This window comes from Coptis chinensis, chromosome 5, assembly GCF_015680905.1.
Source record: "Coptis chinensis isolate HL-2020 chromosome 5, ASM1568090v1, whole genome shotgun sequence".
NCBI lineage: Eukaryota > Viridiplantae > Streptophyta > Magnoliopsida > Ranunculales > Ranunculaceae > Coptis > Coptis chinensis.
Window position 1 is genome coordinate 69,088,777 of NC_141460.1, and position 26,552 is coordinate 69,115,328.

Below are 26,552 nucleotides of genomic sequence, written 5' to 3' on the forward strand. Positions count from 1 at the left end.
TATAGAGTTCAAATGTTGAATCCCACTAAAGCACTGATCACTGACATGACTAACTACCGATAGACCACTCTATGAAACAATCAAGTGCTGTCCTCAAACGCGAATAAACTCCATCAAAACATCTACAAAGAAGACAGTATATTGAATCAAATATACCTCCAAAAAAAATGTATTATCCATGTTTTTGAACTTATGTCTTAATATTACTGACGGTAACAGTATCTAAAGCTTCTAAAATCAAACAAATATGTTTTTATCAAAATTCGTCTCGCCTCTCAAACTCAAGTCGTCCATAAACCCGCCACCTGTGATAAACAATAAATATTATTTGAGGTGGGTTTCTAAATATAGATTACTGAATGTGAAACAACATCACTTAATGTACACTGTTCCATTAAAGTTTCATAGTAAATAAAAATGTAATAACAATTCAATAAACAAAAGTAATGATAGTTTTAACATTAAATCCAACACCTACACGTGTTTCAAGAAATGGGGTTATGCCCAGTGCCCACTATCCAAAACACCCATATATTCAGCTAAAGTGCTAAACAACCATTTTAACATTCACGTACATATAAACCCACCTTAAAAAAAGATTAAATAATAAAACCAAACCAAACCAAAACAAAATATTAGAGCATTCCCAATGCAGTCAGTATTGAGTGAAATTAAGAATTTTTACCGTTTTTTATTCAAAAACTCTTGCCCAATGCAAGGGTGACAAAGTCGCAGGGCCGGCTCAGGGCTGGATGTGGCCTTAGGCGACGATCCAAAGTGAGGCCTTTTTTTCTAAACTAATTGATTAGCTTCCAAATACAAAAGTATTAGAGACCAGTTTGTGAGAATGTGAGTTTAAGATGATCAATGGTTGGGGGTGAAACATGGAAGCAGTGAGAGAGAGACGTTCATAAAGAGATGATTGATATAGAAATTGATATATTTGCCTTTAATTAATTTGAGAATAAATAGGAAAGGCGCCATCGAATACGGAGATTTTTCTTGGGATTTACCATTTTCATTTAATCTTTTCAATTAAGAGATTTAAATAGATGAGGACCCCACAAAAAATAATGAAACTAGTACGCGTTTGTAGCCATTAGATTTGTCATATAGTTTTAAGATGCAAATAATGTAATGGACTATTGGATATTATTTCTTTTAAACCAATTCAATTCCCGAAATTTAGTGAGGTGGGGAGAATTGGAGAAAACAAATTGACGACATTATCATTTTGTGTTTTTTTTTTTTGCTTTTAAAAAAATGGTAATATTAAACATGTGCAATGACAAACAAGGAAATTTGAGGCCTTCCAAATTTGAGGCCTTATGCAGCTACCTAAGTCACCTAATGATGAGCCGGCACTACAAAGTCGATCACTTGTCACTAAGTCAAAACGAGAGTAGCAATTGCTACCGAGATAGTTGTTAAGTTGTGAGCTTCGGATGGAACCTTTTATTCCGTTCGTGTGTTTTTTATATTTTTTTCGGTTTTTTTTTTTCGTCCCGCGTGTTTTTTCGATTTTTTTTTTTCTTTCAGACGGGATATTTCATTCCGTCCTGCCCTTTTTTCGATTTTTTTTTTTTTTTTACATTCAAACGGAATCAAACATTCCGTCCGAGATTCAAATTAAAGTCACCTCTACATTGGGCACCTTCACCTTGTTTTTCACCAAAACAATAGCAAATAGGAGAAATTAAACCTACGTGGAGGTGAAAAATACTGACTTGTATTGGAAATACTCTTAGTAGGGCTAAATGTGAAAGAAGGCGTTACTTTTGTTATCAGGTTCGGCATTGTTATTAGTGTTCTTGTTGGCCATGGTTTCTTGCTATTTTAAGACATGCAGAGAAAAAAGAGGAAATGAGAGTGAGTGAGTGTGTGAGGGTTAGAAATGATTTGTTATATTCTTGCATTCAATTTTTTCGTTTCCCATAATTACCTTTTACCTACAATTAAGTCTCTACATAATATTGGGTGAATTTTTTTTTTTTTTTTTTTATCCACACTTCGACCTGCGGATATATTGATATACAGTTGGTCTGAGGGGAGACATGCATGTGTTGATGTAACTGGAGCCTCTCCGTTGGTAGGGCTTGGGAATGGAGTCTTTGAGGTGGGGGGCAGACTAAGAGAGCAAAATGGCAGCGAGGGAAGATGGAGAAGCATGAGGAAGCTTGCGGCTAACCAAAGATTGTTTCATTCCGTTTAGTTTCGACACTTTTGGTTTCTTGGAACAACAAATCATGTTGAGCTTCTCAAGAGACTTCGAAAGTTATGGACAATATGTGTTATGACAAAATTTGGTTCTAACGAGTTTGTTTTTAGAAGAATAGGATTTGCTATTTAGAAAGGACTTGCGGCGCAGCTTGTTGCACGCTTGTCCTAATTATTTGTAAAAAAAAAAAAAAAAAAAAAAAGCTACAAATTCAAAGATTTTTGAAAGTTCTGATTTTACATGCTTGTCCCTCCTCCTAACTAAAAAGGAAAAAAAAATGCGAAATAAAAAAATGTACGTGTATTCATTACTTGTGGCGCTATCTCTTATTAGGATTAGGGTTTGGTTGATCCTACATCATTTTTGATAATCAAATATGCATTGTCACTATGTCAAGCAACTAAAGAACAACCGAACCTTTTGAAAAATGACGTTATTGCTTACTCGAAATTCTATAAGAAATCTATAACAAAGTAGGATCGTTGTTTCTTATTCAAATACAAACTTTGGATATAATACTCATGCCTAGGAAATATTTTTTATGAGAGAGAAGTGTTCATTTATGGATCGGAGAAGAGAACTGGGAAATATGTTGGGAAAAAGATGAAGGGGTTCGACCTTTTTATCTTTATGTTTCAATTTTTTTTGTTTTGCTTTTGTTTTGTTTGTTTTTTAAGAGGGGCAAATCAGTTAAACTGAAATTTTTGAGATTTTTTTTTTTTTTGAACTGGTGATACGTGTGTGGCTGGTAATCGGAGGTAACGCTGGGAGCAAAAAAAACACTCGGTGAAAATGTCAATTCCCGAAGTTAGAAAGAAAAGCAGACATTCTTACTTTTCTGAAAACACCCTTTAGTGATTTTTTGCTCCCAGCAGGATTTGCTCCTAGAGCTCCAAGCGAAACAGGAACCAACCACGTGTCCACTGAAAAGAGATTAACAGTTATCAAATTCTTTCCTTAGAACAAACTTCCTGATTTGCCCCCACTAAAAATAATAATAAAAAATTAAAAGAAAAAAAATTAAAAAAATGTCATTGTAAAATATATAGGAGTTCTTTCCATCCTTAGCTAAAGATTTTTTTTTATCTTTTTTAGTTTGAAAGAAGTGTCACTAGTTCAGCACTTCAAGTTTTTTATTCCTTTTTTTTTTCCAACAATTAAAACCAAAAACTAGATTTTGTAACTGGTTAAGTTTTTTTCTTTTATTTTTTTAAGGTTGGGGATAAATCAGGAAGCATATATTAAAGTGGAAATTTGATAATTGTTGACCCCTTTTCAGTGGACACTTGGTTGGTTCCTATTTCCCTTGGAGCTCTTGAAGCAAATCCCGCTGGGAGCAAAAAATCACTCCAATTTCAAGGGCGTGTTGTGGGAGTGTGTTATTGGTGCTTTGCCACGTGGCCTCTATGCGACAAATATTGAAGCAGGCAAATGGGTCATCGTAGTATTTCATTTTCCTTGCTGCTCACGAAGGATAAGTACTTCAGGGAATCTCCAATGAGGGGTATAAAATTACACCTCCATATAGGTGCCATCTGGGTGCCATTAGGATTTTACAATTCCAATTGTAAATTATTGTAGAGTCCATAAATATCCACTCTCTATTGTTCCCAATGGAAAAGTGTAAAAAAGTTTAATTTTAAACTCAGATGACACTTCAAGTTACGTCCCTCTTTAAATTAAAGTGGGACGTCACTTCAAGTGTCGTCCAAGTTTAAAATTTTCCAATTGTGACTTTAGAAATAGATAGGGACGACACTCCAAGTGACGTCCGAATTTTTTTTTACTCAAACGTCTATTCGAGTGTCGCCCGGGCTTTTTATTAGCTGATAGCGAGAAGGAAAATTTCACACCCTCTCTATCAACTAATACTCTATTACCTACGGTATAACACCCCCATTGAAAAGAGTTTTTTGACATTTGGGGTGTAAAATTTCCACTCTATACGGTTTACACCCCCCATTGGAGATTCCCTCAGGAGAAAAAATTTTATGCCACACTCATCTAAGCTCAACTGCATCAACAACTTGGAGGACAATGCACTATATGAGAAACCTTCTTGTAATGGGGAGGAGATGGCAGGTGGGAGATGGCATTTCAATTCATGCCTGGAGAGATAATTGGATTCCAGACACACCAATTGAGCTACCTCTAATTGATAAACCAAGTAATATAATGGGTGCGCGACTTCATTGACCCAGTTACAAGACAATGGGACACAAGGCTGGTTACGGAGGTATGGCCATCTATTTATGCGAAAAGGATCATGTCCATCCCACTCACTTTCGATGCAAGAGAAGATACTACCTTCTAGTGGCCGCATAAGTATGGAGAATACACTGTAAAAAGTGCCTATAATTTGATGCAGAATTGGTGTGACCCAACCATGGAAAAAATCAAGATATTTTCCAAAATTTGGAAAATAAATCTGTCATATAAGGTGAGATTTTTTATGTGGCAATTAGTACATGAGCTTATACCAACTGCAGACCTCCTATGCAATAGAGGATTACATTGAATAAAGTGTGCTCTCTATATATGTGTGATGATGAATTACCTGTACATTTATTTGTCCAATGTATGTTTGCTAGAGCTGTATGGTTGGGGCTTGGCTTGTCGGTTTCAGTTTCTTATTTTAATGCCGATAACATGAAAGAATGGCTACAACACCTGGTATAAATATTTAGAGACTGATGTATCATTAAGAAAGTGAATGAGTACACTTGAGGCTGGTCTTTGGTCCATATGGTTGCATGGCAAGAAATAATATCAGATTCACTGGAAAAACACAACATCCTCTTGGTTGTGTGATAAAAGCTCAGAAGATGATGGAAACAATGGATGAAATTGATGGCACTAGTTCACAAAAAAAGTTCGGAGAAGATAGAAATAAATGAGAAGTGGGATACTCTTCCAAAAGACTGGTTCAAGCTTCATACTGATGGATCGTCGCTTGGGAATCATGCTGCAGCAAGAGCTGGATGCTTGTTCAGAGATGAAAATGGTAAGTTCATAATGGCAATAGCTACTCCTATTGCTTTCTCTTCGGCTTTTTTGGCAAAGGCAATTGCATTGAAAATGGGAATCAAAGCAACGAAAGCCTTAAACCTTACAAATGTGATGGTGGAAACGGATTGTCGAATGCTCCATGAGTTCGTGACTAAGAATTCCTATCAAATACCGGCAATAGCAATTGATAATGGAAATTCGAGAAATTGTGAGTGTAGGAAACTTTGTGCTGAAATGGAACAAGAGAAGCAAATTATTGGGCTGATGCATTGGCGAATTTTGCGGCTCATTAGGCAGAATCGATGGACTAGGAAACATGCATAGACCAAGCGAATCTAGTACAAGATGGATATAGGCAGTGGCTCCCTAAGTTTTCTTATGTTTGGAATGTAACTCCACCTCCTTTCTTACATGGGATGCAGGATTAATCATGATATGAGGAATGATTGTACTACGAGAATGATTTCCAGATAATACCATATCTTTAGCAAAAATAAACAAACTTTGTTAGACTCATGCACGCTCATCCTGTGGGTAAGGGGATACACTTCTCGTTACTGAAAGTGAACTACAACATGAAAGGAATTGAACGGCAAAAGGGTGTACGTACTAATATTTTTTGAAAACAAACAGTTATCATACATCACATTATGTCATTATGTCCGTCAAATATCTGGTAACCAATCTTTTGGTGAAAAGAGTGGATCCTAACCTCATCAAATGAATCTATATGGCCAAAGGACTACTAAAACTGATGGCTTTATGAAAGCCAAGTTAGGAGAAAAGAATTGCTTGCTTTATAAAGTTACACTTGCATGAGCAGGAGTGATCTAGGAAACACTTGTAAACTTATGCTTCATTTAATATGGAGAGCATACAAAGGATAAACAAAAAATGTAACTTTTATCCCTTGCTAAATCCATGTACAAACAGTAAAGAACAATTGAATTACATGTCTTGTCGGAACATAGGAGGCAAAATCGCTTAATGATAGCTGGACACCCGACTACAGCTTTGAAATCGTTCAAATGAAAAATGCTACTCTACTCTCGGTGCTGCCTAGACGTCCAAACCATCCAGTCAATCAAAGCATCTTAAGACGACAGGTAGAGATATAAAATCTGATCTTACCCAAGAACTTCCCTGATCTTGGTCTTCTGGTCTTCTGTTAACGATGTAGGAAACAAAACCTCAAAGGTAACATACAGATTGCCCTTCTTTGAACTAAAGTGCAAAGGCATCCCTTCCCCTTTAAACTTCCTCACTTCCTTCGGTTTAGTAACACCCTGAAGATTGTGATCAAAATACATTATCAGAACACGAACAGTATGGACACTAATATGGGGGGGGGCATAAGAAAAAGAAATAGAGGATCAACTTTCACCTTCGAGCTGATGTCCACTAAATGTTCATCAAGATGTTTGATAGTCTTTTCAAAACCAACAAGAGCTTGAACCTGATGAATGCCAAGAGTCATGAGAGAAACAAAGCACAGATGCGCACAGAAAAACTTAGTCTCATGAAAAATAAGTTTTATGCAGCGGATTTTCAAAAAAACTGTCTGTCTAATACTTTATGTAGATGTTGTAGTAAATGGATATTCTTTGAGTCCGTGTGTGTGCCTGTGGTGTGGTCGTGGTGGGGTGGTATGCATGTGGAGTTTTTCTGTGGTGGGGTGGTATGCATGTGTGCCAGTGGTATGGTCGTGGTGGGGTGAGGGAGTTATGATCAGTCTTGAGATATGTCTCCCAAGGCACCTGCTGACCTTCAAGACTTTTCATTCGAGGGCTGGTATGCATGTGGGGTTTTAGTATGTTCAAGCTCACTCGGCTTATTTTCTATCTAAACTGAGTCCTACAATATGTTTGAGCTCGGCTCATATTCCAATAGGAGTGAGCTCAAGCAACCAAGAAATGTCAGTCCAAATAGCTCGGTTCATTTATCACTGTAAGAATGTATTTGAGCTGAATCTAATCAAGATTCAGTATGTTCAGGCTCGGCTCGATTTTCAAACAAGCTTTACAGTATGTTCAAGCTCGGCTTATATAGTAACAGGGGCCCAGCTCGAGGGAGCCAATCCAAATACGAACAGAGTCGAGCCTAACTCGCATACCAGCCCTAATTCATACATCCACGAGAGCAAGGAGTAACTTTGAAGTTTTGAGAAGCTTTTGTCCATCTTCTTGTTAACTGAATGTCTTTCTGTTCTCTTACCACAAGCAAAAGAGAACATTTTGTCCCCATCTCTCTTGATTCTTGTACCAAAATTTGATAGCAATGGGGTCGGATGTGGATCCAGAGTAAATCTATGTTCTACTTATCAAGGCCCAAAATATCGATATCGATGAATATATCGGTGTACCTAAAAACCGATATATATCGGATATATCCATTTTTTTGGTGACCAATCCAAACTATTTAAAATATCAAAAATATCAGATACATCGGAAATATAATATCAGAAATATATCGGAAATATCGGATTTATATTAAAAATTTGTCAAAAATTCAACTGATATATATCATAAATATTGTAAATATCGATTATATCGGCAATATAAAGTTTTATATCGGAAATTCCAATATATATCGGGGAAAAAAAAGGGTTCTATATTCGGTGGATATATATCGGAAATATCGATGTCGGTGTACCAATATACCGATATATATCGGCAATATATCAGATATATCGGTGATATTTTGGTCCTTGCTACTTAGTAACAAAAGACTCAGAGACTAGAGGAAACCAAAAGGAAAAAGATACCAGAGTTATTGTCACAATCATGTGCAGGTCATTGCCTTCCCTTTTGAAACGATCATGGGGTGCAGTACGAATTCGGAACTGAAAAAAATCAAAAGTTAAAGATAGAAATGGTTTGAATCAGCACATTGCGTCAAAATTCAGGTTAGCGTGCATCTACCTTAAGATCTCCAGCTTCTCCATCTATTACCGGCTCCCCATCCTCGTAAAATACCACCTCCTGCAACAAGTTGAAAGTAATATTAAGTTGACGACACAGACGAGAAAAAATGTCTTTCATAGTGGAACACCTAACCTTAGAAAATACTTTAAAGGAAGCATATCAAAATGATGGAAAGAAAATTTATAATTAGGTTTTCAGAAGCAGAAAGGATTTTTTTTTTTTAAAACAAAGAAAAAAGACAGCAAATTGTTTATATGTAAAGGGTGACTACACTATCATTCTTCCATTCAAGAAACATAAGTGTGTGCTTCTGCAGTGATTTTTTTTTTTCTTCGCAGGGTAGGGGAAGGAAACATGTGCTAGACTTGTGGGACCAAAACATGAGTACAGGACAGACTATCTGGCACAAAGTTTAGATAATATGTATGTTGATGCATGTTTGAATTTTCTTTTGGTCGATAAAACAATATTGTATTAGAATATCAGGTTTGCACTACCCTTATAATAGTTACATCAAAGTTGTAGTATAGCATCCCAATCAGTTACAATTGAATCAAAACTCAAACTCCTAACATGAGGAAGATGAGATACCCAACCCCAAAGGATGTATTTGCAATTACAAATAATACTATTTATATCACAAAACCTGTCATCAAATATTCTTTGATTTCTTTCCAGCAAAATGGTCCACGTAATAGCATGAGCAATGGTTTTACTCAGCAACATCCCCATAGGCGATAAATCTAACAGCTACTATATCCCATTTGGCAAAAAAAAATTAAGAGATGGAGGGAGACACAATAATACTAGGAATGGTGTTATCTTGCAATATATACTAGACAGATACGAGAAAAATATCAGTCTCCCTAGTCCAAAGCCTTTTTCCTGTACTGGCATGATAAGCAAGAAGGCAGGGCTATTGACAGGGTATGTCACACAGCAGGTACTGCAGCATACAGCTATTACTTTATAACAAGTCTTCGAGACAAGGTTTGGAGATGAGGGTATGGCTCCAAAGGAAAAACTGATGAATACGTTAAAAGGAGATTTTGAACCATTTGACATGTTTCCCTTCATACCTACTATATTTAGCCACAAAATTCCCCCGTTTGAGTTTTACAGAGGCCCATATGGTCTTCTTCTGTCATTCTTTGGAGGGGCCAGCAATTTTATGAATCTCGGCAATTTTATTGGAACTGCAACTACCTTGTCACGGACCTCAAGTTTTAGATCCATAGGTGACTTGGGAACACTGGATCCTGACATCAATGCATCTTTCTGTTGCCCAATTGGCATGTTATATAGTTTCTCCAACTACAGTGTACTTCCTATAATGCCCTCCAGTTGTAGGTCCACTAAATATCCTACAGAGTGATAATGTGGTTGCCTAATTGCCAAGTAGGGAGGAGAGATGCTTATTCATTTAGTCCCATCAACAATTAGTCAACCACAGAGTATAATACACACATATTCAGAAGTTTTGATTCCAGGGACTAGGACAGCCAACTCAATACAGTATTATTAGCCAGTCTCTTTGAGGCAAACATCTCTTTGAGCATACACTCACCAGCATCCCATAAACATAGGGCGTGTTTGATTTGTGGGAATAACTCCCAAAGTCACTTATAGGCTAGATCCAATTGGTTAGTTCATTTCAGTGGGAACTTTTCCCACTCTAGAGCTCTGATATCACCCAAACTCTTCCACTCCCCGCTACTTAAGAAAACATTCCCCACATTATCAACAATTGAGTTGTGGAAAATTCCCACAAAATCAAGAGTTCGATCGAAAATTAACCATTGAAGATGAAAGTTTCTCATGGGAATTATTCCCACTTATCAAACACACCATAGATGCAGGGAATTATTCCCACTAATCAAACATGCTCATAGATGCAAACACGAAATAACCCGAGCAGTCCAAAAACAAGTACAGATTGACAAGTATAGGAAGAAAATCATTCCACTGGAAGCTAAGAATTCAAGATTGACATGAGCGATAGGAATGACACTGGAAACAGGACATCGCTGAACATCTTCTTTTCTTCTTTCTTTAACACCAAAGTGACTCAATGAAACGATGACAATTAACTAGCCGGATCAGAAAGAAATTGCATCCAAAGTAATGCATTGAATGTCTATAACACCTTTCACACTTTCCTATAGTAAAATTCTAGATTGATCATTCCCATCTAAGGCTTTTTGTTCCTCTGGTCCAAAGTTCATGAGGAGACAAGTAACATTCTTTTTGAGCACTTTGTGTGAAGATGGGAACACATTTTAACTTGATTGTGTTTTGCTTCGAAGCGCTCTAAATCTTTTTTTCTTTTCTCTTTCTCTAGTTGCTCCTATTGTAATTATAAATGAAAAAACTTTCAAAAAAAATAAAATAATAAAATGAGAGTTTGTCTCTAGCTTACATGCCCATCTTGCATCCCTTTCTCAATATCAACAGTGACATGATACCCCTCCCTTTCATATTTGACATTGGGGCATTGTTCGCAGACCTGAAAGGACAAATAAAGAATACAAATAGAGTCAAGTCACAATAGTATCTAAGAGTTCGTTTAAATAGTTAAAAAGGAAAAATTGGTGGGAAGGTTGCAAATTTGCAATCACGCCTACAAGTCTCCTTATATGCAGTAATGCCAGACTATACCCTATTAAAGTATTAATACACATCTTCATAAGCATTTCTACAACAAAAATGTAAAAGTAGCGAGAACAGATTACCTGCTCTGTCATCTGCTGAAACATGCCAGGGCCTATTTGTCTGTGGTAGACCTCATTTCGACAATTACACCGTCTTTTACCTGGAGCTGATTTTAAAATGTTCTTCTCCCTCCATACCTGATTGATTCATACCAATTAGCACATAATAAGCACCGTGGCGTAACCAATTATATGAGAAAACAAACAGTGTCATCTAATTGCATTATGATAAGAAGTAACTTGTTGTGATACCAACACACAGAAAGCACATTTTTGTCTTGGGATTCAACTTTATGTCCACTTTACTACAACAAAGCTATGTTGCACGGACGCAGACGCGGCGACTCGGTTATATCTCAAAAAAGTAGGACGCAGACGCAGCAAAGGACACATAAATTAATTAATATTTATAATTTTATTTTATATAAATTGAACATTAAAAACTAAATTAAATGTATCAACATTCATAAATTCAAAACTATTCAAGATAAATAGTCACCAAATTAAGTTTAATATTTCCTAATCAAACTTTAAAAACATGTCATAATTCTTAACAAAATAAAAACTTGAAAAATTGAGTTTTTTTTTTGCATTATTTTATATTTTTTAAGTCAAAATCCACGTCATGACCATGTTGACCGCATCTTGACCCGTGTCCAGTTAAGTTGACCGTGTCGGACGCGCATCCATGCCGCGCCCACGTCCGACACCACAGCCCGTTGGTGTGCGTCTGTGCTTTAGAGCTACAAAGTAAAGAAATGTTCTTTACAGAGGAAGTATATATGCAACTCGCTGATGAATTGCTTCTAAGCATTCTTCTAGTGTTTATATACAGCTATAGTTTAAAAAAGAAAAGATATACCAACAAAAGACAATATGCAGATTGATTAAACAGAGCCTTTTAAATTTTTAGCGATAAACGTCAACCAATAACAGTAACAGAAAAGGAAAAAAAGAAGTACAATCGCTAATAATGATAAGCACATTCAACCACTCTTACATTGGACTATCAAAGAATAAGTGATACCTACTGTATACACACAAAACACTTTCTTTTTCTTTTATTTTTTTTACTAGGTAAGTGTCATTTGTATTCACTGTAAGGAAAAAGAAACAAGAACGAAGAATGTACAATCTACAATGTGTGTTACCCTTCAAAGGTTGAGTGCCATAGAAGCCCTCATGCTCTCCTAGGATAAGCTACTTAAATATAAAATAAATCATGTGGGGGGTCCTCCATTTTACACAGAAATGGAGGCCTTCCAACATACTTTTCCAAGAAATTTAAACCTAATTAAGCCCATAATTTTCCATTAGATCAGCTGCAAAATTCACCTCCCCCCTTGTGGAGGTGATGACAACATGACCGTGTGACTCCATTGCCTTAAGAAACCTACTTCTCATGATCCATAGCAAGTCCGTGTTACAAAAAATACTAAAATGAAGATTTATGAATTCTCAATTCTTTGACAGTGGTTGAAGCCCAAAAAGGAAAAAAGGGAGAGGACTTATTTTATCATAGGCAGTATAGGCCATATGCCTTATAACATTCGAACTAGCAGTATGCTCGTGCTGGCCACGTGCATACTAACATCTTGTTCAAGCTAGCATCTGTTTCAACTTTTGAAACCATAAGCTGTGAGCTTGTTTACTTGTGTACTCTTCCATGTAGATGAAAAGTTTAAAACTAGAATCCTAAAAGAAGGGATGTTTCTTCAAGTAGCTTGTTGGTGTTTCTACCTCCAAAATCCTTCCAAAAATACAGGAAAAGATTTGCAGTTTCCATAATGACAGGAATTTTTTTGTTTAATACCCATCCTTTTCAGAAGTTTTTTATACATCCTCTATTCTAGTTCAAATCTACATGGGTAATATACAAGTGAGCAACCACTGTCTAATGTATATACATGATAACATGAGAAATTAGCAAAATGCATTTTTATATCTATAATTGCATAAAAACGTATGTACTTGTCCAGTCCTATCTACTTTATCTTTTAATGAGCCAACTATATTTTTTTTTCTTTACACCTCCACTACTCTATGATGGATAGTTCTCATCACGAACACAAGGTGCAAGATTTCCATAGTGGTATGTACTAATGCTTAAACTCGTTCAAACACATAACATGGCAGAGAATCTGTATAACAACTTATATTCCAACAAAACACAACTGCTTATCAAAACCATTCATACCTTCAAGGTACCTCCCATGTATAAATCTTCCAATGAGGCATCCAGTTCAACAATTACATCGTCCCCTTTTACAATCCTTTCTTCTTCTTCTTCTGCCCCGCCTCCTCCAAAAAAACTAATAAAAAACACGCATCTCTAATCAGTTAAAAACAGAAAACAATAGCATTGTATATACTCAAAATTATAAAATATACCTGCTAAAAATGTCGTTAATATTCATACCACCAGCACCACCTCTCCCCCCACTAGCTGCATGTTGCTTTAATCCTTCTTCACCATACCTATCATAAATACTCCTCTTTTCTTTATCACTCAACACTTCATAAGCTGCCAATTTATAAAACACACGTCAAATGCTCAAAACAAATGCAATAAACAAATAAAAGTATATAAAAGTATTGATTCATACCATTATTAATCTCAGCAAATCTCTTACTAGCCTCTTCATTTCCTTGATTTTTATCCGGGTGCCATTTAAGTGCCAATTTTCGATAGGCTCGTTTTATTTGATCGTCTGATGCACCTTTTGATAATTGTAATATATCATAATAACTCTTCCTATAAAACAAACAAACAAACAACCAACCAATCTTACGATCTGAATAAAGTAAATATTATTATTATTATTGTTTTTTAATTACCCGGCAAAAACGGATATAAGGAAGGAAAGTGTATAGAGAAAGAATAATAATCTCGGTTTGTGAAACGTTGCCATTGAATTATAAGATCTGTAATAAAAACTAATGTGTGGGAAGAAGAAAAGAGATGAGCTCTAGTTATTTCTTGTGTTTTGTGTTTGGTTTGGTTTAACTCGGTTTTTAGAAACGAGAAACGGGACTTTGACTTTCGGGAGTCAGCGAAGTGTTATGCAAGTTGTGAGACGTGTATTTTGTGGAGTTGGCCAATGAGAGAAGAGTTCGGAGGGGGTGTGCCAAATGGGAACTGGACACGTGGAATTTTTTTTTCTGAGAAAAGGGTCTTTGTTCTATGGGGAAAAGAAATATGCGGTAGTATTGTGAAGAAAAAACAACTAGGCAATGACGTCAAATGGTCTTTCTTTATAGGATTACTACTCACAGAGTCATAGAGGACCAGAACTAGTACAAGCCCGTCTTCTATGTTAAGAATCTTGAGCTAAAGAGCACCTCGATATTTCGTGCATTTGTTTTAGTGTTGGAAGTAAGATCGTTCCAAATGCAATGTGAATATGACGCCGTTTATAAGGATGCATCGCAAGCACAAACTTAAGGGGAAAAAAAACTCACTGCCCTATGAAAATCCACCAAAGGGATAAGATTTGTCTCACCAATAAGAACTCTTTCTTCTAGAGAAAATTACTATAATAATTCATGCAAAATACCTTTCCCATTTTCCATTACACGTCTGTATACATTTATAACTAAATACAAAATGCAAAACCCAAAACCTATAGGATATATGAAGAGACAAACATTAAAAACTAGTGTAGATTTTTTCTTAGGTTCATAGTCTAAACTAGTGTAAAAGCTTTATAGTTTGGGTCAATACTAGGCCTGTGGCAGGAAAATTTTGCTAGACAGAATATATTAGATAATGGATGGATGAGATAATTAAATGGTGTAGAGACAATGATAATAAACAAGCTCAATTTACAGGTTATTATAGTTTGATGAAATATGGAATAGCATAAATAAACTTCGGTTTGAATGTGAGAGTACAAAACCTTCTAATATTTATCACAAGGCTATGAGGCGAACTTGCATCAATGTAAAAGCCTACAAGAAAAAGAAAATCAATGCACAGAAGATTCGTTTGCAGTGTGATGATATTTGTTTTAGTAACTTGATTGCAAATAGTGATAAGAGAACTAGTATGAAGATCTATTTTGATGTGGTATGATAGGATCACAAAGAGAGGAGCAGCAGTAGCGGTTTGTAAAAATAATGAAGGACAAGTTTTTGGAGCAATGTACAAAAGGTTTAGAGTTGATGATCTTTTGTAGGCATAAATGGTGGAGCATAGATTGCAAGCATACTCTTGGATAGATTGCAACCAGCGCAAGTGGTGGTACTTAGAGACAATAAGAACCTAATGAAGATGGAAGAAACTCTAGGTGACTGAAATAGAATTGATTTCCTGTAGAAGATAAAATTTATGTTTTATGTCTTGTACTATTAATTATCACGGTAAGGTTTATTTTTTTTGGGTTACTAGAAAAGACAATTCGGAGGCCCATGATTTAGGACAATGGGCTATTAAGTAGGGTCGCAATATTGACACCCTATAAAATGGAGTTAGCACCCCTTTGTCTAAATTGGTGGTACTAGCACCCGTCCATTTAATGAGACATTATCCATACACCCCACCATCTAAAATTTTCCACCCCACTTTTCGAGTGGAAAATGAGCTACGACAGTTAATTGCCGTCAGTGTTGTCTTTTAGCGGCACCCTTGTGTCGTGGGTTTGTTATGTTGGCCACATCTGATTGCCGTGGAATTCCAATAGGGGTAAAGAAATTTTTGAATGAAATATAAGCTACGCCAATTGATTGTCGTCAGTGTGGTCTTTTGGTGGCACTCTTGTGCCGCAAGTTTGTTCTTTTGGCAGCAACCTTGTGTCGCAAGTTTGTTCTGTTGGCGGCATCACCTTGTCGTGGAATTCCAGTAGAGTAATAAAAACGTGTTTGGCATCAACTTCCTTCTGATTGAGCATGGTTTTCCGATCTTTATATTGAGATGGTATTAGATTGTAGTATTAAATATACAATAACAGGTACATTGACATGCATATAAAAGATACGACATTTCTGGGATTCCAATATTACAACTACAGTGTCGAAAAAGATAACCGCAAATCAACTTAGCATTTGCAAACATAAATTACACCAAAAAATTCCATGTGAACCAAATCGTATCAAGAGTATTGTGCTAATTAGCAATATGGTCTTGCCATGCCCATACAACAAAACCACATATGCATTAAGCGGTTTATAATCTGCAACATCGAGATTGCATTGCTCGACTCTTTTAAAAGACTCATCTGGAAACTGCGAGACTTTGCCCAAAGAATACCATAACAGAAGGGGGCACCACATAGGCAGCAAACCTTAGCACCACTATATAATTCAAAGTTGAAAATTCAGTTCCAACGGGTATATCTTGTTTGACAAATATATGAACTCTAACTTCCCCAAACACATTCCACTTCCTTGTTCCAAATTTTGGTTGGTTGGAAGTTCCAAAAAGTATGAACCGATAATCAAACCATAAAATTTTGAGTAAAAAATGAGCTACGACAGTTAATTGTCGTCAGTGCTGTCTGTTGGCAGCACCCTTGTGCCACAGGTTTATTCTGTTGGCGGAATCTGACTACCGTGATATTTTCATTACTTATATTTGAACGAAGTAATTTTTTATGGAATTGAAAATGATGAGAGTTCAATTTCGCTAGGACAATAAAAGGGATGAAGGGAAAAAAAAAAGTAGCACTATAAATATGTGGACGTTTAGTTCCCCAAAACCCATTTTAGCAGTTTGGGCCTTAGTGGGTTGGGGTCGGGTTTGGAAGTGGGCAGACGTAGCCACCAAAAGTTTGATGATGATGATGACGACATCAGTTGTCTAAACAGATAAACAACGTTATGTCGTCATGAATGATAGAAACAGAAGTACAAATAGAATCGAAGTCACAAGTTTCGTACCTCGTCCGAAACAACAATGAAGGCGATCAACATCGATGCCATGACTCGTAAAGTCCACGTGGACAATCGAATTCCTCTTCATTTCTATTATCGAATTGCGGACAATCTTCTGAAACAGGTTCATAGATATTTTGGTTTTTAAGATTTGATAATGTTATTGTATGGATCGCGAGTTTATTTCTTATGCTAAATTTGTGTTCAGGCTAACATTTACCGTGAGGAGAAGAATCTTGTAGATTTGTATATAATACTACTCAGATTTTCAAGGTAAAGAGATCGTGTCGGTGTTTTTATATGCTGCATGGGTTAATACATTATTTTCTTTCTCAGTTTGGTGTCTGAAACTATACCATGCCATCGAGATTACCAGGTTTTGCTTCCAAGAGAAAAAAAGAATTACAGGAAGGTGAGATAACTCTACGTTTTCAGAAAATTTTGTTTTTGTTAACCTTTAGTTTCAACACTCTTGTGCCTTGTAGAGACTTTTGGATGTCATAGATGAGTTGGAACCTCTGAAGCCAGTGGTTCAACGTCTTGTAGACGAAATGAACAAGGTTCACCTGGGAACTCAGCCTGATTTCATTGAAAGGAGTATTGTATACAATACAGCTGCTTATGCTCTGGAACCTTGCTATAATAAGAAACCCAGTCCCTCGAATGTCGATATTAAACTGGTATGTTTTCCATCTACATATTTTAAGTCATGTGAAAGAGAAAACAAAAAATTGTTCTTGGGAAGTATCGCTTAAAAACAAAAATAAAATAGAGAAAAACAAGTTAATACTTGAAATCTACTTTATCCTAATTAATGTTTTCACTTCCTTCTGAACCCTACTTTACCCTAGTCAGATTTGTTTTACGCGCAATCGCCTTCTGTGCTGCTTCCTACCATGGAGTTACCTTGCTTTAATTGTTCCTTTTCAACATCTGATTATTCACTCATTTGTATTTAGCTGAATGCAGTTGGCAGAAGTTCATCTCAGACTTCTTGGAAGCATGATAATGAGAGCACTCAAATGTTTTCATCAAATTCTATGCAAATTGAGAATCAGCTTCGCAAGCTGTACGTATATTGCAATCAATTTCTTCAGAAGATTCTAGCTGCAATGTCTATTTGATCTATTTACTATCTAGTATGTATATATGTATATGTGAAAATTTCAAGTCAGTCATTCCCAATATTTTGCATGACAACCTTTTCTTTATTGAGCTTGGCTCATCGACTCATCGGACTTTTCAAAATTTGGAAGTTTAAGATAAATGCCAATCACAAATACAATACATTTATAAGTTAAACACGACAGGCACATATTTATTACCTTTTTCTTTGGTTTCCAATACATGTCATTGATAGACTATTTACAGTTCTGTAGGACTACCTCGTCCAAAGGAGGAGACATTGTCCAGACACTCAATTTTGGGCCCAAATGGTCTCCGAGGTCAGTGGCTTGGACCTAGTACCGGAACGAAGGTAAATTTTTGCAGTTAATATCTCTCTTCAGTCTTCTCTATATGTTAACTTTTTTTGACATCGTATATATGTTGTCATTTAGGTGAATTATCCTAGCAATGCTGATCTAATTCACCAGAATTCAGGGTTAGTATCTTTGAATTCTAGGACTATGCCTGATTTGAATTCGAATTTTGACTCTACCATTTGTTTCCAGTGTTTCATGTTTGCTCTCTGAGATATTCTAGCCGGTGTTCACTTATTTTGTTGTCTTGTTTTGTTAAATTTTCCACATTGTGGCTGCTTCTAACTAATTTGGGTTTGTGCTCTCTTTTCTAAATAGCTTGAATCAGGGTGAACAATATGGTGATGTTACAGAAACAGAAAGTGACCATGGTGGGGGAAAATATATTATGGAATCTGTTCTCTCCTTGGACGATGGCCGATGGCAAAATCCACCTGAGCCATTTTCTAGCGAAGATTTCAGGGAAGATCTTTTACAAGTGAATAACATAAGGCAACCTTCTCCTCCCCCGGTTCTCGCACAAGTTCAGCAGGCTTTCCTTCCAGTATCTCCTTCAAAAGTTGCTGATCCAAGACCTGGACCAGCAAAGTTATCACAGGACGGCTATCAGAACTTACACATTGTAAGCTCCACCCAAACTATCTTCCTGTTTTAGGTCTCACAGAATATTTCCTATACTCCGATATGGTTTTGGAATTTAGATTTAAGGCTTCTGCCACGTGCTTGTTGAAATCCTTACTAACTTCAATGAGATAATGCTACAGCCTGTGAGAATGATGGAGGACTTCCTGAGGCTAGTACAGAAAAATACAGCGAAGAATCTAGAAACATGTGGAGTTCTTGCGGGTTCACTGGTAAGCATCACTAGTTTTCTGAGCAGCTAATATGAGTTCTAAACCATTGTGTATTTAATATTGTACTTACTTCAAATTGCAGAGGAATAGGGAATTCCATATTACAACACTGTTAATTCCAAAGCAGGAGTCAACTTCAGATTCAGTAAGAACTTTCTTTCCCCTCTACTAAATCCCTTAAATTATTTTTTCAACTGCTTCTGTTTGCCTGAGTTCACAGTTCAAAACCTCAAATTGCTCTAGTCCTTTATTGGTGTCTAAATAGATAGCTATGTAAAACATAGGTCTGTCATTGGGGGATCTCAATCTGGACTCGTGTATTTTCCAGGCCTGGCCCGGTGAATGAACACGTTGGTCCAAACCCAATCAGATCTGATTCCAACAACAAGCTAGTCAGAGTCAGTCCGAGATCCAATTTCACTAATCTGTTTTCTAAACTCAATTACAAATCGTTTAAAGCACCGGACCAGATTCCAATAAGGGTATCCAAAATTATAAAACACATTCCATGTATAAAAAGCCAAAACTTCCAAAGCCAGTACATATTATATTCGAGCTGCAGCCCGAACTAGTACAATAACACATCTGACCACATTGTTTTAGATCATATCCTTATTAGACTGCAGAGCTAAAGGTCCTCATTTTAAATTATTGGACCAGATTCATTCGGGCATCATATCTGGCCCTAGTACAAAGTGGAGTTAGCAAATTATAAAATGAACCAAATAAGTGCGACCAAACTGAAGGCACTTTGCGAAAAACGGAAGATGCTAAAAGGCAATGGTTTGTAACAAATTTCTCTACCAATCGAGAGAAAAAAAAAGGTCCAAGGAATACAAGTGCAGATTAGATATACTTTTTTCTTGGCTCTTAATTTGGTTCTCCTAGTTTATCTTTTGCATAATTTGAATCTGAAATAACACCTTGGCAACTGTGCCTTTTATCCTACTTGTATAGTCTGCCTGTCGGCCAGAATCCGTTTTTGATGTGTTTGTCAATGACTTAATTTGCAGTGTCAAACAATGAACGAAGAAGAAATTTTTGAATATCAGGACAGACTTTCCCTTTTCCCCCTTGGGTGGATTCACGTAAGTATTGTAGATTTTGTCCAATTATTGTTCTATCAACGCCCCCCCCCCCAACACACACACACACACACACACCTTTACAATTTCTGTTTGCATGCTGCTATCAACAATTGATGTCTCTGCTCTTTGAGGGTACAAATATTATGGTCTTATATGGCATGGATTAAGTATTACTGTACAGTTATGGTCAAGATGTATGCACTATTTGTATGGACTATGGACGATCATGTCTCAATCTTGTAACCCAGATGATCAAGTCTAAATTAAGCATTTATAAAAGGTTGATAATCAGATTTGATTGTGTTGCTTGTATGGTATAAGCATTTATGTTCCTCCCATCCCCGTTAGCACCCTCAGAAAAATATCGAATAAGCTATAAAAAACATGCATAATTGATGTTTAGAGTTGGACACAAATTTGAGGAGGATTCCATGCCTTCGACAGCAGATTTATCTTATATCTTAATTTCATAGATGAGTTGATAAAGTCTCTGTTTTCTTCCTCAGACGCACCCTTCACAGACTTGCTTCATGTCATCAGTTGATCTTCACACTCATTACTCATATCAGGTATTAGTTTCTAAACCATCATTTTTGTGTTTATAAGCTTATCAAATCTGAGTATCATCGAAGTTCATATCATAATCTTATTCATGCACAGACAAAGTTCCGTTATATTTACACTGGATATAGATACTGGCAAAGTATTTAATCTGTACAATGGCTTAGCTCTTCTTTGCCTCTATTTGAATAGATTTTTCGTGTTGAAATTAATTACATTATTTTTTTCCTCTTCCTGGGGCAAAATATGACCTGTAATAAAACTTTGGGTTTTAATTCTCTATTGTAACATTGGGAGATTTAATCTCTCTTACTTCTTTACGCTACTTAACTTTGGGTTAGTTTTCATTGAGTTGTTTTTGGAGGTAGTTTTTTTTTTGGTAAAGGTTTTTGGAGGTAGTTGCAAGATAGACATTAGGATCTTGTATTTATTAAAGAAAGTGTTTAGAATACTGAATACAGACATCTGACAGTTCAGCATTTTGCACTACATCATAAAGGCCGTTTATTTTTAAGCAAATGTATTGCAGACTCACCATAGCTTCCATAGTTCATCTTATCTACACACAACTGATCTGAAGTGATTCCAGTTAAGGTGCAAAAAGTGGGTATATTATGTGAATCTTGACAGGCGGTATAGAAACATTTTAAGTTGGAAATGTAGAAAATCTCTGTCGGAGTTATGTCTTATGTTTTAACTGATGTAAATCCTATAAAGATGTGTGAGAGAAGGCCAAAACCTATGCAGCACTCTCTTTTCTCTCCAAACTTTCTTCTTCATTAGCGATAATATAACTTTACTGTCACGTTAACCAAAATTTTGGAAACTTTAGAATATCTCGAGAAATCTACAGTCTTTTGAGTTTTGACACGTGCTATTGAGAACTGGATCTTTGAGGACTTGGTCAATAAATGTGAGCTTTTAGATATGTAGAGCTTTTCTCGTGGGTCTAGAATTTTCTTTTCTAAAGTTCCTTCTACAGTTGCCTTTTTGTTTCACAAGGTGCATTTGAGCAACTTTTCATAATACCCTTGAGGAAAAAGTGAAAAACGTGTAGGAATCAGATGTTGTATCACTGCCTTGTCTGTTCTAGTGTTGGGGAGTCGATAGATCATGCCTTTGTCCTGTTTATTGGCAAGTTTGATAAGATTTTGGGAATCTGGTTTGTATTGGGATTGGGTGGTGTGCTGGTGGATATCGTTACAGCATTTACTCATTCACATTCAAGGACATTCTCTTCTAGGGGCCAAAATACTTGGAATATGGTACCGCTTGGGTTTGTGTGGGGCATTTAGTTGGATTCCAACAGGCATCATTTTGAGAATAGAGCAGTGGACTTCCAGTAGGCTATCAAACCCATGAAGGGGCTTCTTTGTTGTTGAAGCAAAGTGCACTTCGATAGAAGAAGCAGCATTTTGATCGTACTGTAGCGAGATGGGGTGACAGTATGCATAGAGAATCTTGATTGTGTGGTTTGTGGATAGTATTTATGTATTTTAATTTCTCTCTTTTTTCTTGCACTTGTAGGTTCTATCGATCTTATCTTTTTGTTTCTGTGAAAGTTGACTTTACCAATGAAGAAAGATGTTTTGGGATTTTCTATATTTTCCAAGGTTATTTTTGCAATTCAATGGTAAAATACTAAAGAATAGCGTATATACTCCCTGTGTAGCATCGACACTCCAAATCAAAAAGAAAACCCATGTCGGATACATAACCCCGTATCCGTGTCAGATACGACACATGGACATATTGAAGGGTTATATACCTCAGTTTTGATACACGTACATAACTTAGTACTCCATAACTTTTGATTTCTATGCTTTATTATTAATTTTGTTTTATTCCAATTGTCAAAATATAGTATTTAAAATCCACCAAATTAATGACTATGGACAATTACCTGCCATTGTAAGATTTTAGTTGGTCGTTCTATGGTTCTCCTTGTGTACTATTAAAAGTTTACGTGGATTCCTTGATTTGGAACTTGGTACCTATGAGTTGGTTGGGACTGGAATGATAGGTATCTGAAGTGTTCAGTTGGAATTTTGAATTCATAAGGGACGTCTATGGTAAACTTTAAACTTCATATGGGCACATGTAATGCAAATTGTTTGACATTGGAAGCTATTGAATATGCCTTTAGACTCTCTGTATTTTGGTGTGGTTTGTTGTGTGATTTCTTGTATAACGTAATTTTGTTGAAGAGTTATTTATTCATCTACTGTATCACGACTCACGAGCACAACCAGAAATTCATAGAAAAATGTAGTAGAGCTGTATGCAACATTTGGTGGGTGGAGGAAATAAATCAGAAAGACATCAACACAAATAAAGATCTTGTTGATGTCTTCTATGCATGGGATTTGTGGGCAAGAGCAATATCAAGGGAGTGTAGTGGAGGTTGATGCTTGATAAAGCATGCTATATCTAAAACGTGACAAATTAACGTATTTTTTCTTTCTCATATGATGAATTAAACTAGTAAATAACTAAAATAAAGGAAATTGACTATTATTTAGTGATTTACCTCTCTGATGGCAACTCATGGTACAAATTCCCATATAAAAACGTTACTGAAAACACTTACAGTTTTTTCCTTTATTTTCTCATAGATTCCATGTTTTCCGGGCTTTCTGGCCTTACAATTTTGTTATTTTGTTTATTATTATTTTTTCGTTGTTAAGCATTTGATATTTTCTGATAAGATCGTTGTGTATGGTTGCTTCACCAGGTCATGTTACCGGAAGCAATAGCTATAGTTATGGCCCCAACGGATACATCCAGGTACTTCATTTCTCACCCAAAAAAACCCTGCTTAGTTCATAGCTATGATCTTGTGACAATTCTATATTAGGGGACACTTTCTGTGTGTTTAGTAATTCTCTACTCACAAATCAGAAATTAGATTGGTCCGAGGGAAATTTTCATTGTTTGTTTGGGTGTGATAATTTATAATGTGCATCTTTAATGGGGTTGTGAATGTCTACTCTGACAGTCCCTGGGGCAAGGCAGACCATGAATATTATTAATAAATCGGTCTTACATACATGATACATCCTCCCTGAGGCATATTCATCTGCACTGCTTTCTAGTCTATTATCCGTACAAAATGTTCACAACATTTGCCAGTCAAAGTGCACGAGCTGCTACATAGCCAGCAGCTCAGGTCTACTTGTCCCTCTAGAATAAGTTTTGAAGGAATGAACCCAAATGAACTTTGAGCTAGTTCATAAAACCCCAAAGGTCCTCAGAATCTCAAAGTACCACGTATATTCCTCTCTTCTGGTAATTGCTTCAACATGTCTGAGATTTTGAAGCCACAATTAATATCTTCAACTGCAAATCCTTGCATCTTGGTAAATGCACCTCTAAAGGTTTCAGCTCCTGATTGATCACTGAACCTCGGCCACCGCTGTCTAAATATGCTAGTCTAACATTTCCTTCATCCTATAATCAATTAAAATATCAAAAAAATTATGTTAGGTGGGACCTGATTTCCCAGATTCTGGAGTCGAACTAACAAAAATGCCCATAACCTGTTTGACTTCTAAGGAACATTCCTTAACATAGATTTCTAATGCAATTCCAAAAAAAAAAACACTCTGACCCCGTGTAAGATTACTAATAAGATGGAGATTTTCACACCGGTTGGGGGCTGCTACCAGTTTACTTTTGTGAAGAACATCCGCTATTGTGGAACGTACCAGCAAATAATTCGTGTAGTCATTAACACTTAGGTCAAGATGGCTAATACATTCAAAGCCATCTTCATGTAAAGTTAATTGCATCAGAATATAATTAAGTTGAAACAGAGGGACAGTTTGATAACCTACTAACTAAGCCCATTTCACTTGGTTAGTTTTCCATCACTTGAGCAAGAGCAGGCAATCGATATTATATGAAACTGCTTAAGTCTTTTCTGTTCTTGCTATACTTGCAGTCCACGTGGTATATTTCATTTGTCCGATCCTGGGGGTGTCTCTTTAATTCGTAATTGTCAGCAGCGAGGATTTCATCCCCACGACGAGCCTGCCGATGGAAGTCCTATCTATGAGCATTGTACACATGTTTATATGAATCCTAGCTCGAAATTTGAGATCGCTGATCTTCGTTGAGATTACATCTGTAAAGGTCTGAGCTTTGTAACAAATGTATAGTACATAAAATAGGAATAAATATAACAAGTTTTTATCTGAGTTTCTTGTCATTTAGGCAGGTGTGTTGATGTGGTCTTGGCTCTGCTCGCTCATTTGTTTTAAACTGTTGTGGACTTAAATATTTACTAGTATTACTAATTCTTGATGGTTACTAACTGATACTAAAATTTAAAACAGAATTAATTCAACATTTCAATTCTTACTGAATTTAAGTGACGAGTTTCAACACATTTAAACATTTTTTGTTTCTCTGTTTATATGGAATATGGGTAGAAATTTAGATATGGTTTGACTATTGGATTGATAATCTCACTGCCGTTTTGTCCAACAGAACAGAAGCAACAGTTGGAAACTATAAAAGTATAAATTACCTTTTAGAGTTATATTGCTCATCATCATCTGTATTTAGGAGGTGTTTGGTTTACATTAATCAAGACTTCTGGAAAATGAGCAGAAGAGGGAACAAGAGAAAAGTAATCCTTCAGTTTAAAAAAGTGTTGCTTTCCTTGAATTTTATGCTCTTGAAAAATTGTGATAATCAATTTGGTTACCTCTCTTTGAGTCTCGATCTTCAGTCTGCGTATGAAAACTTTTTACATTCTCCCCGTTGAATGTCCTCCCCTCTTCAGAACCTTAATCAATAATTGTTGATTAATAACCTTTTTTAGCTAGATGACCAGCTACCAAATTGAATTTTCTCTAAAAACAAAGATGAAAGTACCAAAGTTTAATTTACTATGGTTAGTGCTATGATTCCATATGATTTTCATTAACTGATTGTAATTGTATCGCCAGAATTTGGTTAAACTATTGTAATTTAGCATTTGGGGCCAGAATGCGATTGGGAATATCGTTCCCTCAAAGATATTAGATATTAGCCAAGGTTTCCAAAAAAAAAAAGATATTAGCAAAATTCTCATTAGTTTATTCATTGCACATGTTTAATAGGTCAATAAGAAAGTGTACTAAATTGTGTTGAACATAGCTACACATTTGTGTCATGACACAATTGCCACCATATATTTAGTTAGCAACTTAGCACCATCACCAGCTACTGGTGTAGCTGCAAATAAATCTTATGTGGATTCTGATATCTCACACTAACAATGTGCTATTGGCTATTGATATGAAGTAATGGATAATCACTCATTTTCTTTTCGGTAATATCATGGATAATCACTCTAGTCTGGTAGATGCATGATCAGTGTAGTCAAGGCGCGCGCCTAGGCGCGCTTAAAGCGCAAGGCGCACTTTTAGTGTCTCGCCTTGACCAAGGCGCGAGAGGTAATATAAAGGCGCTTTTGTCAAAGCGAAGAGCTGGCAAGCCTTATCAAGTTTTACAGTTTTTTCGTTTTTTTTACAATTTTTGCTATACGTGACACATTTACACTCGATCCAATTGTTGTATGATATAAGAAATTGTACAAATTTAGTAAGTTTCATTGTGGAGTACACTTTAAACTTAATTTTGACTAGTTTATGTTAAGTTGTATGGATTGAGAGAAAACACAAAGATAGATTAAATTTTAAATGAAGTTTTACGGGATTTTAAAATTGAATCACGTGTTCTATTTTATGAAAAACTCATTTGACTCAATTCTATCGGTTCATTATTTTAGTTTATTGAAGTTGAGCTAAATTGTATTGAGAGATACGAGTTTTATTTTGCTCTTTA

The 26,552-nt window shown here is 36.1% G+C and overlaps 2 protein-coding genes across 2 annotated transcripts; one reads left to right on the forward strand and one right to left on the reverse strand.

Annotated features, from left to right (window-relative positions):
* Positions 1-6,053: 6,053 nt before the first annotated feature.
* ATERDJ3B (DNAJ heat shock family protein) lies at positions 6,054-13,912 on the reverse strand. The gene is made up of 10 exons (XM_086560534.1): positions 13,701-13,912; positions 13,469-13,617; positions 13,254-13,386; positions 13,060-13,174; positions 10,884-11,000; positions 10,571-10,657; positions 8,149-8,208; positions 7,992-8,069; positions 6,612-6,683; positions 6,054-6,513 (listed from the first exon to the last, which is right to left on the reverse strand). The coding sequence occupies exons 1-10, from the start codon at positions 13,772-13,774 to the stop codon at positions 6,355-6,357; spliced, it is 1,044 nt and encodes a 347-aa protein (XP_086416660.1). The 5' UTR covers positions 13,775-13,912; the 3' UTR covers positions 6,054-6,354.
* Positions 13,913-16,607: 2,695 nt separating this feature from the next.
* Positions 16,608-24,916, forward strand: LOC147498576 (AMSH-like ubiquitin thioesterase 3). Its single transcript, XM_086560535.1, has 14 exons — positions 16,608-16,857; positions 16,942-17,006; positions 17,070-17,145; positions 17,219-17,413; positions 17,693-17,802; positions 18,105-18,210; positions 18,293-18,336; positions 18,533-18,836; positions 18,979-19,068; positions 19,151-19,213; positions 20,082-20,156; positions 20,663-20,725; positions 23,452-23,504; positions 24,661-24,916. Exons 1-14 carry the CDS (start codon positions 16,756-16,758, stop codon positions 24,833-24,835), a joined length of 1,521 nt encoding a protein of 506 aa, XP_086416661.1. The 5' UTR covers positions 16,608-16,755; the 3' UTR covers positions 24,836-24,916.
* The last annotated feature ends 1,636 nt before the right edge of the window (positions 24,917-26,552 follow it).

Excerpts from the sequence above, each read along its gene's own strand:
- ATERDJ3B (XM_086560534.1), bottom strand. The coding sequence starts at position 13,774 with ATGGCAACGTTTCACAAACCGAGATTATTATTCTTTCTCTATACACTT. Across the intron at positions 13,387-13,468 it reads ATTTGCTGAGATTAATAATG|CTTATGAAGTGTTGAGTGAT; the intron begins GTATGAATCAAT and ends ATAAATTGGCAG. Across the intron at positions 11,001-13,059 it reads ACATGGGAGGTACCTTGAAG|GTATGGAGGGAGAAGAACAT; the intron begins GTATGAATGGTT and ends TGAATCAATCAG.
- LOC147498576 (XM_086560535.1), top strand. The coding sequence starts at position 16,756 with ATGAAGGCGATCAACATCGATGCCATGACTCGTAAAGTCCACGTGGAC. Across the intron at positions 17,146-17,218 it reads AAAAAAAGAATTACAGGAAG|AGACTTTTGGATGTCATAGA; the intron begins GTGAGATAACTC and ends TGTGCCTTGTAG. Across the intron at positions 17,414-17,692 it reads CGAATGTCGATATTAAACTG|CTGAATGCAGTTGGCAGAAG; the intron begins GTATGTTTTCCA and ends ATTTGTATTTAG.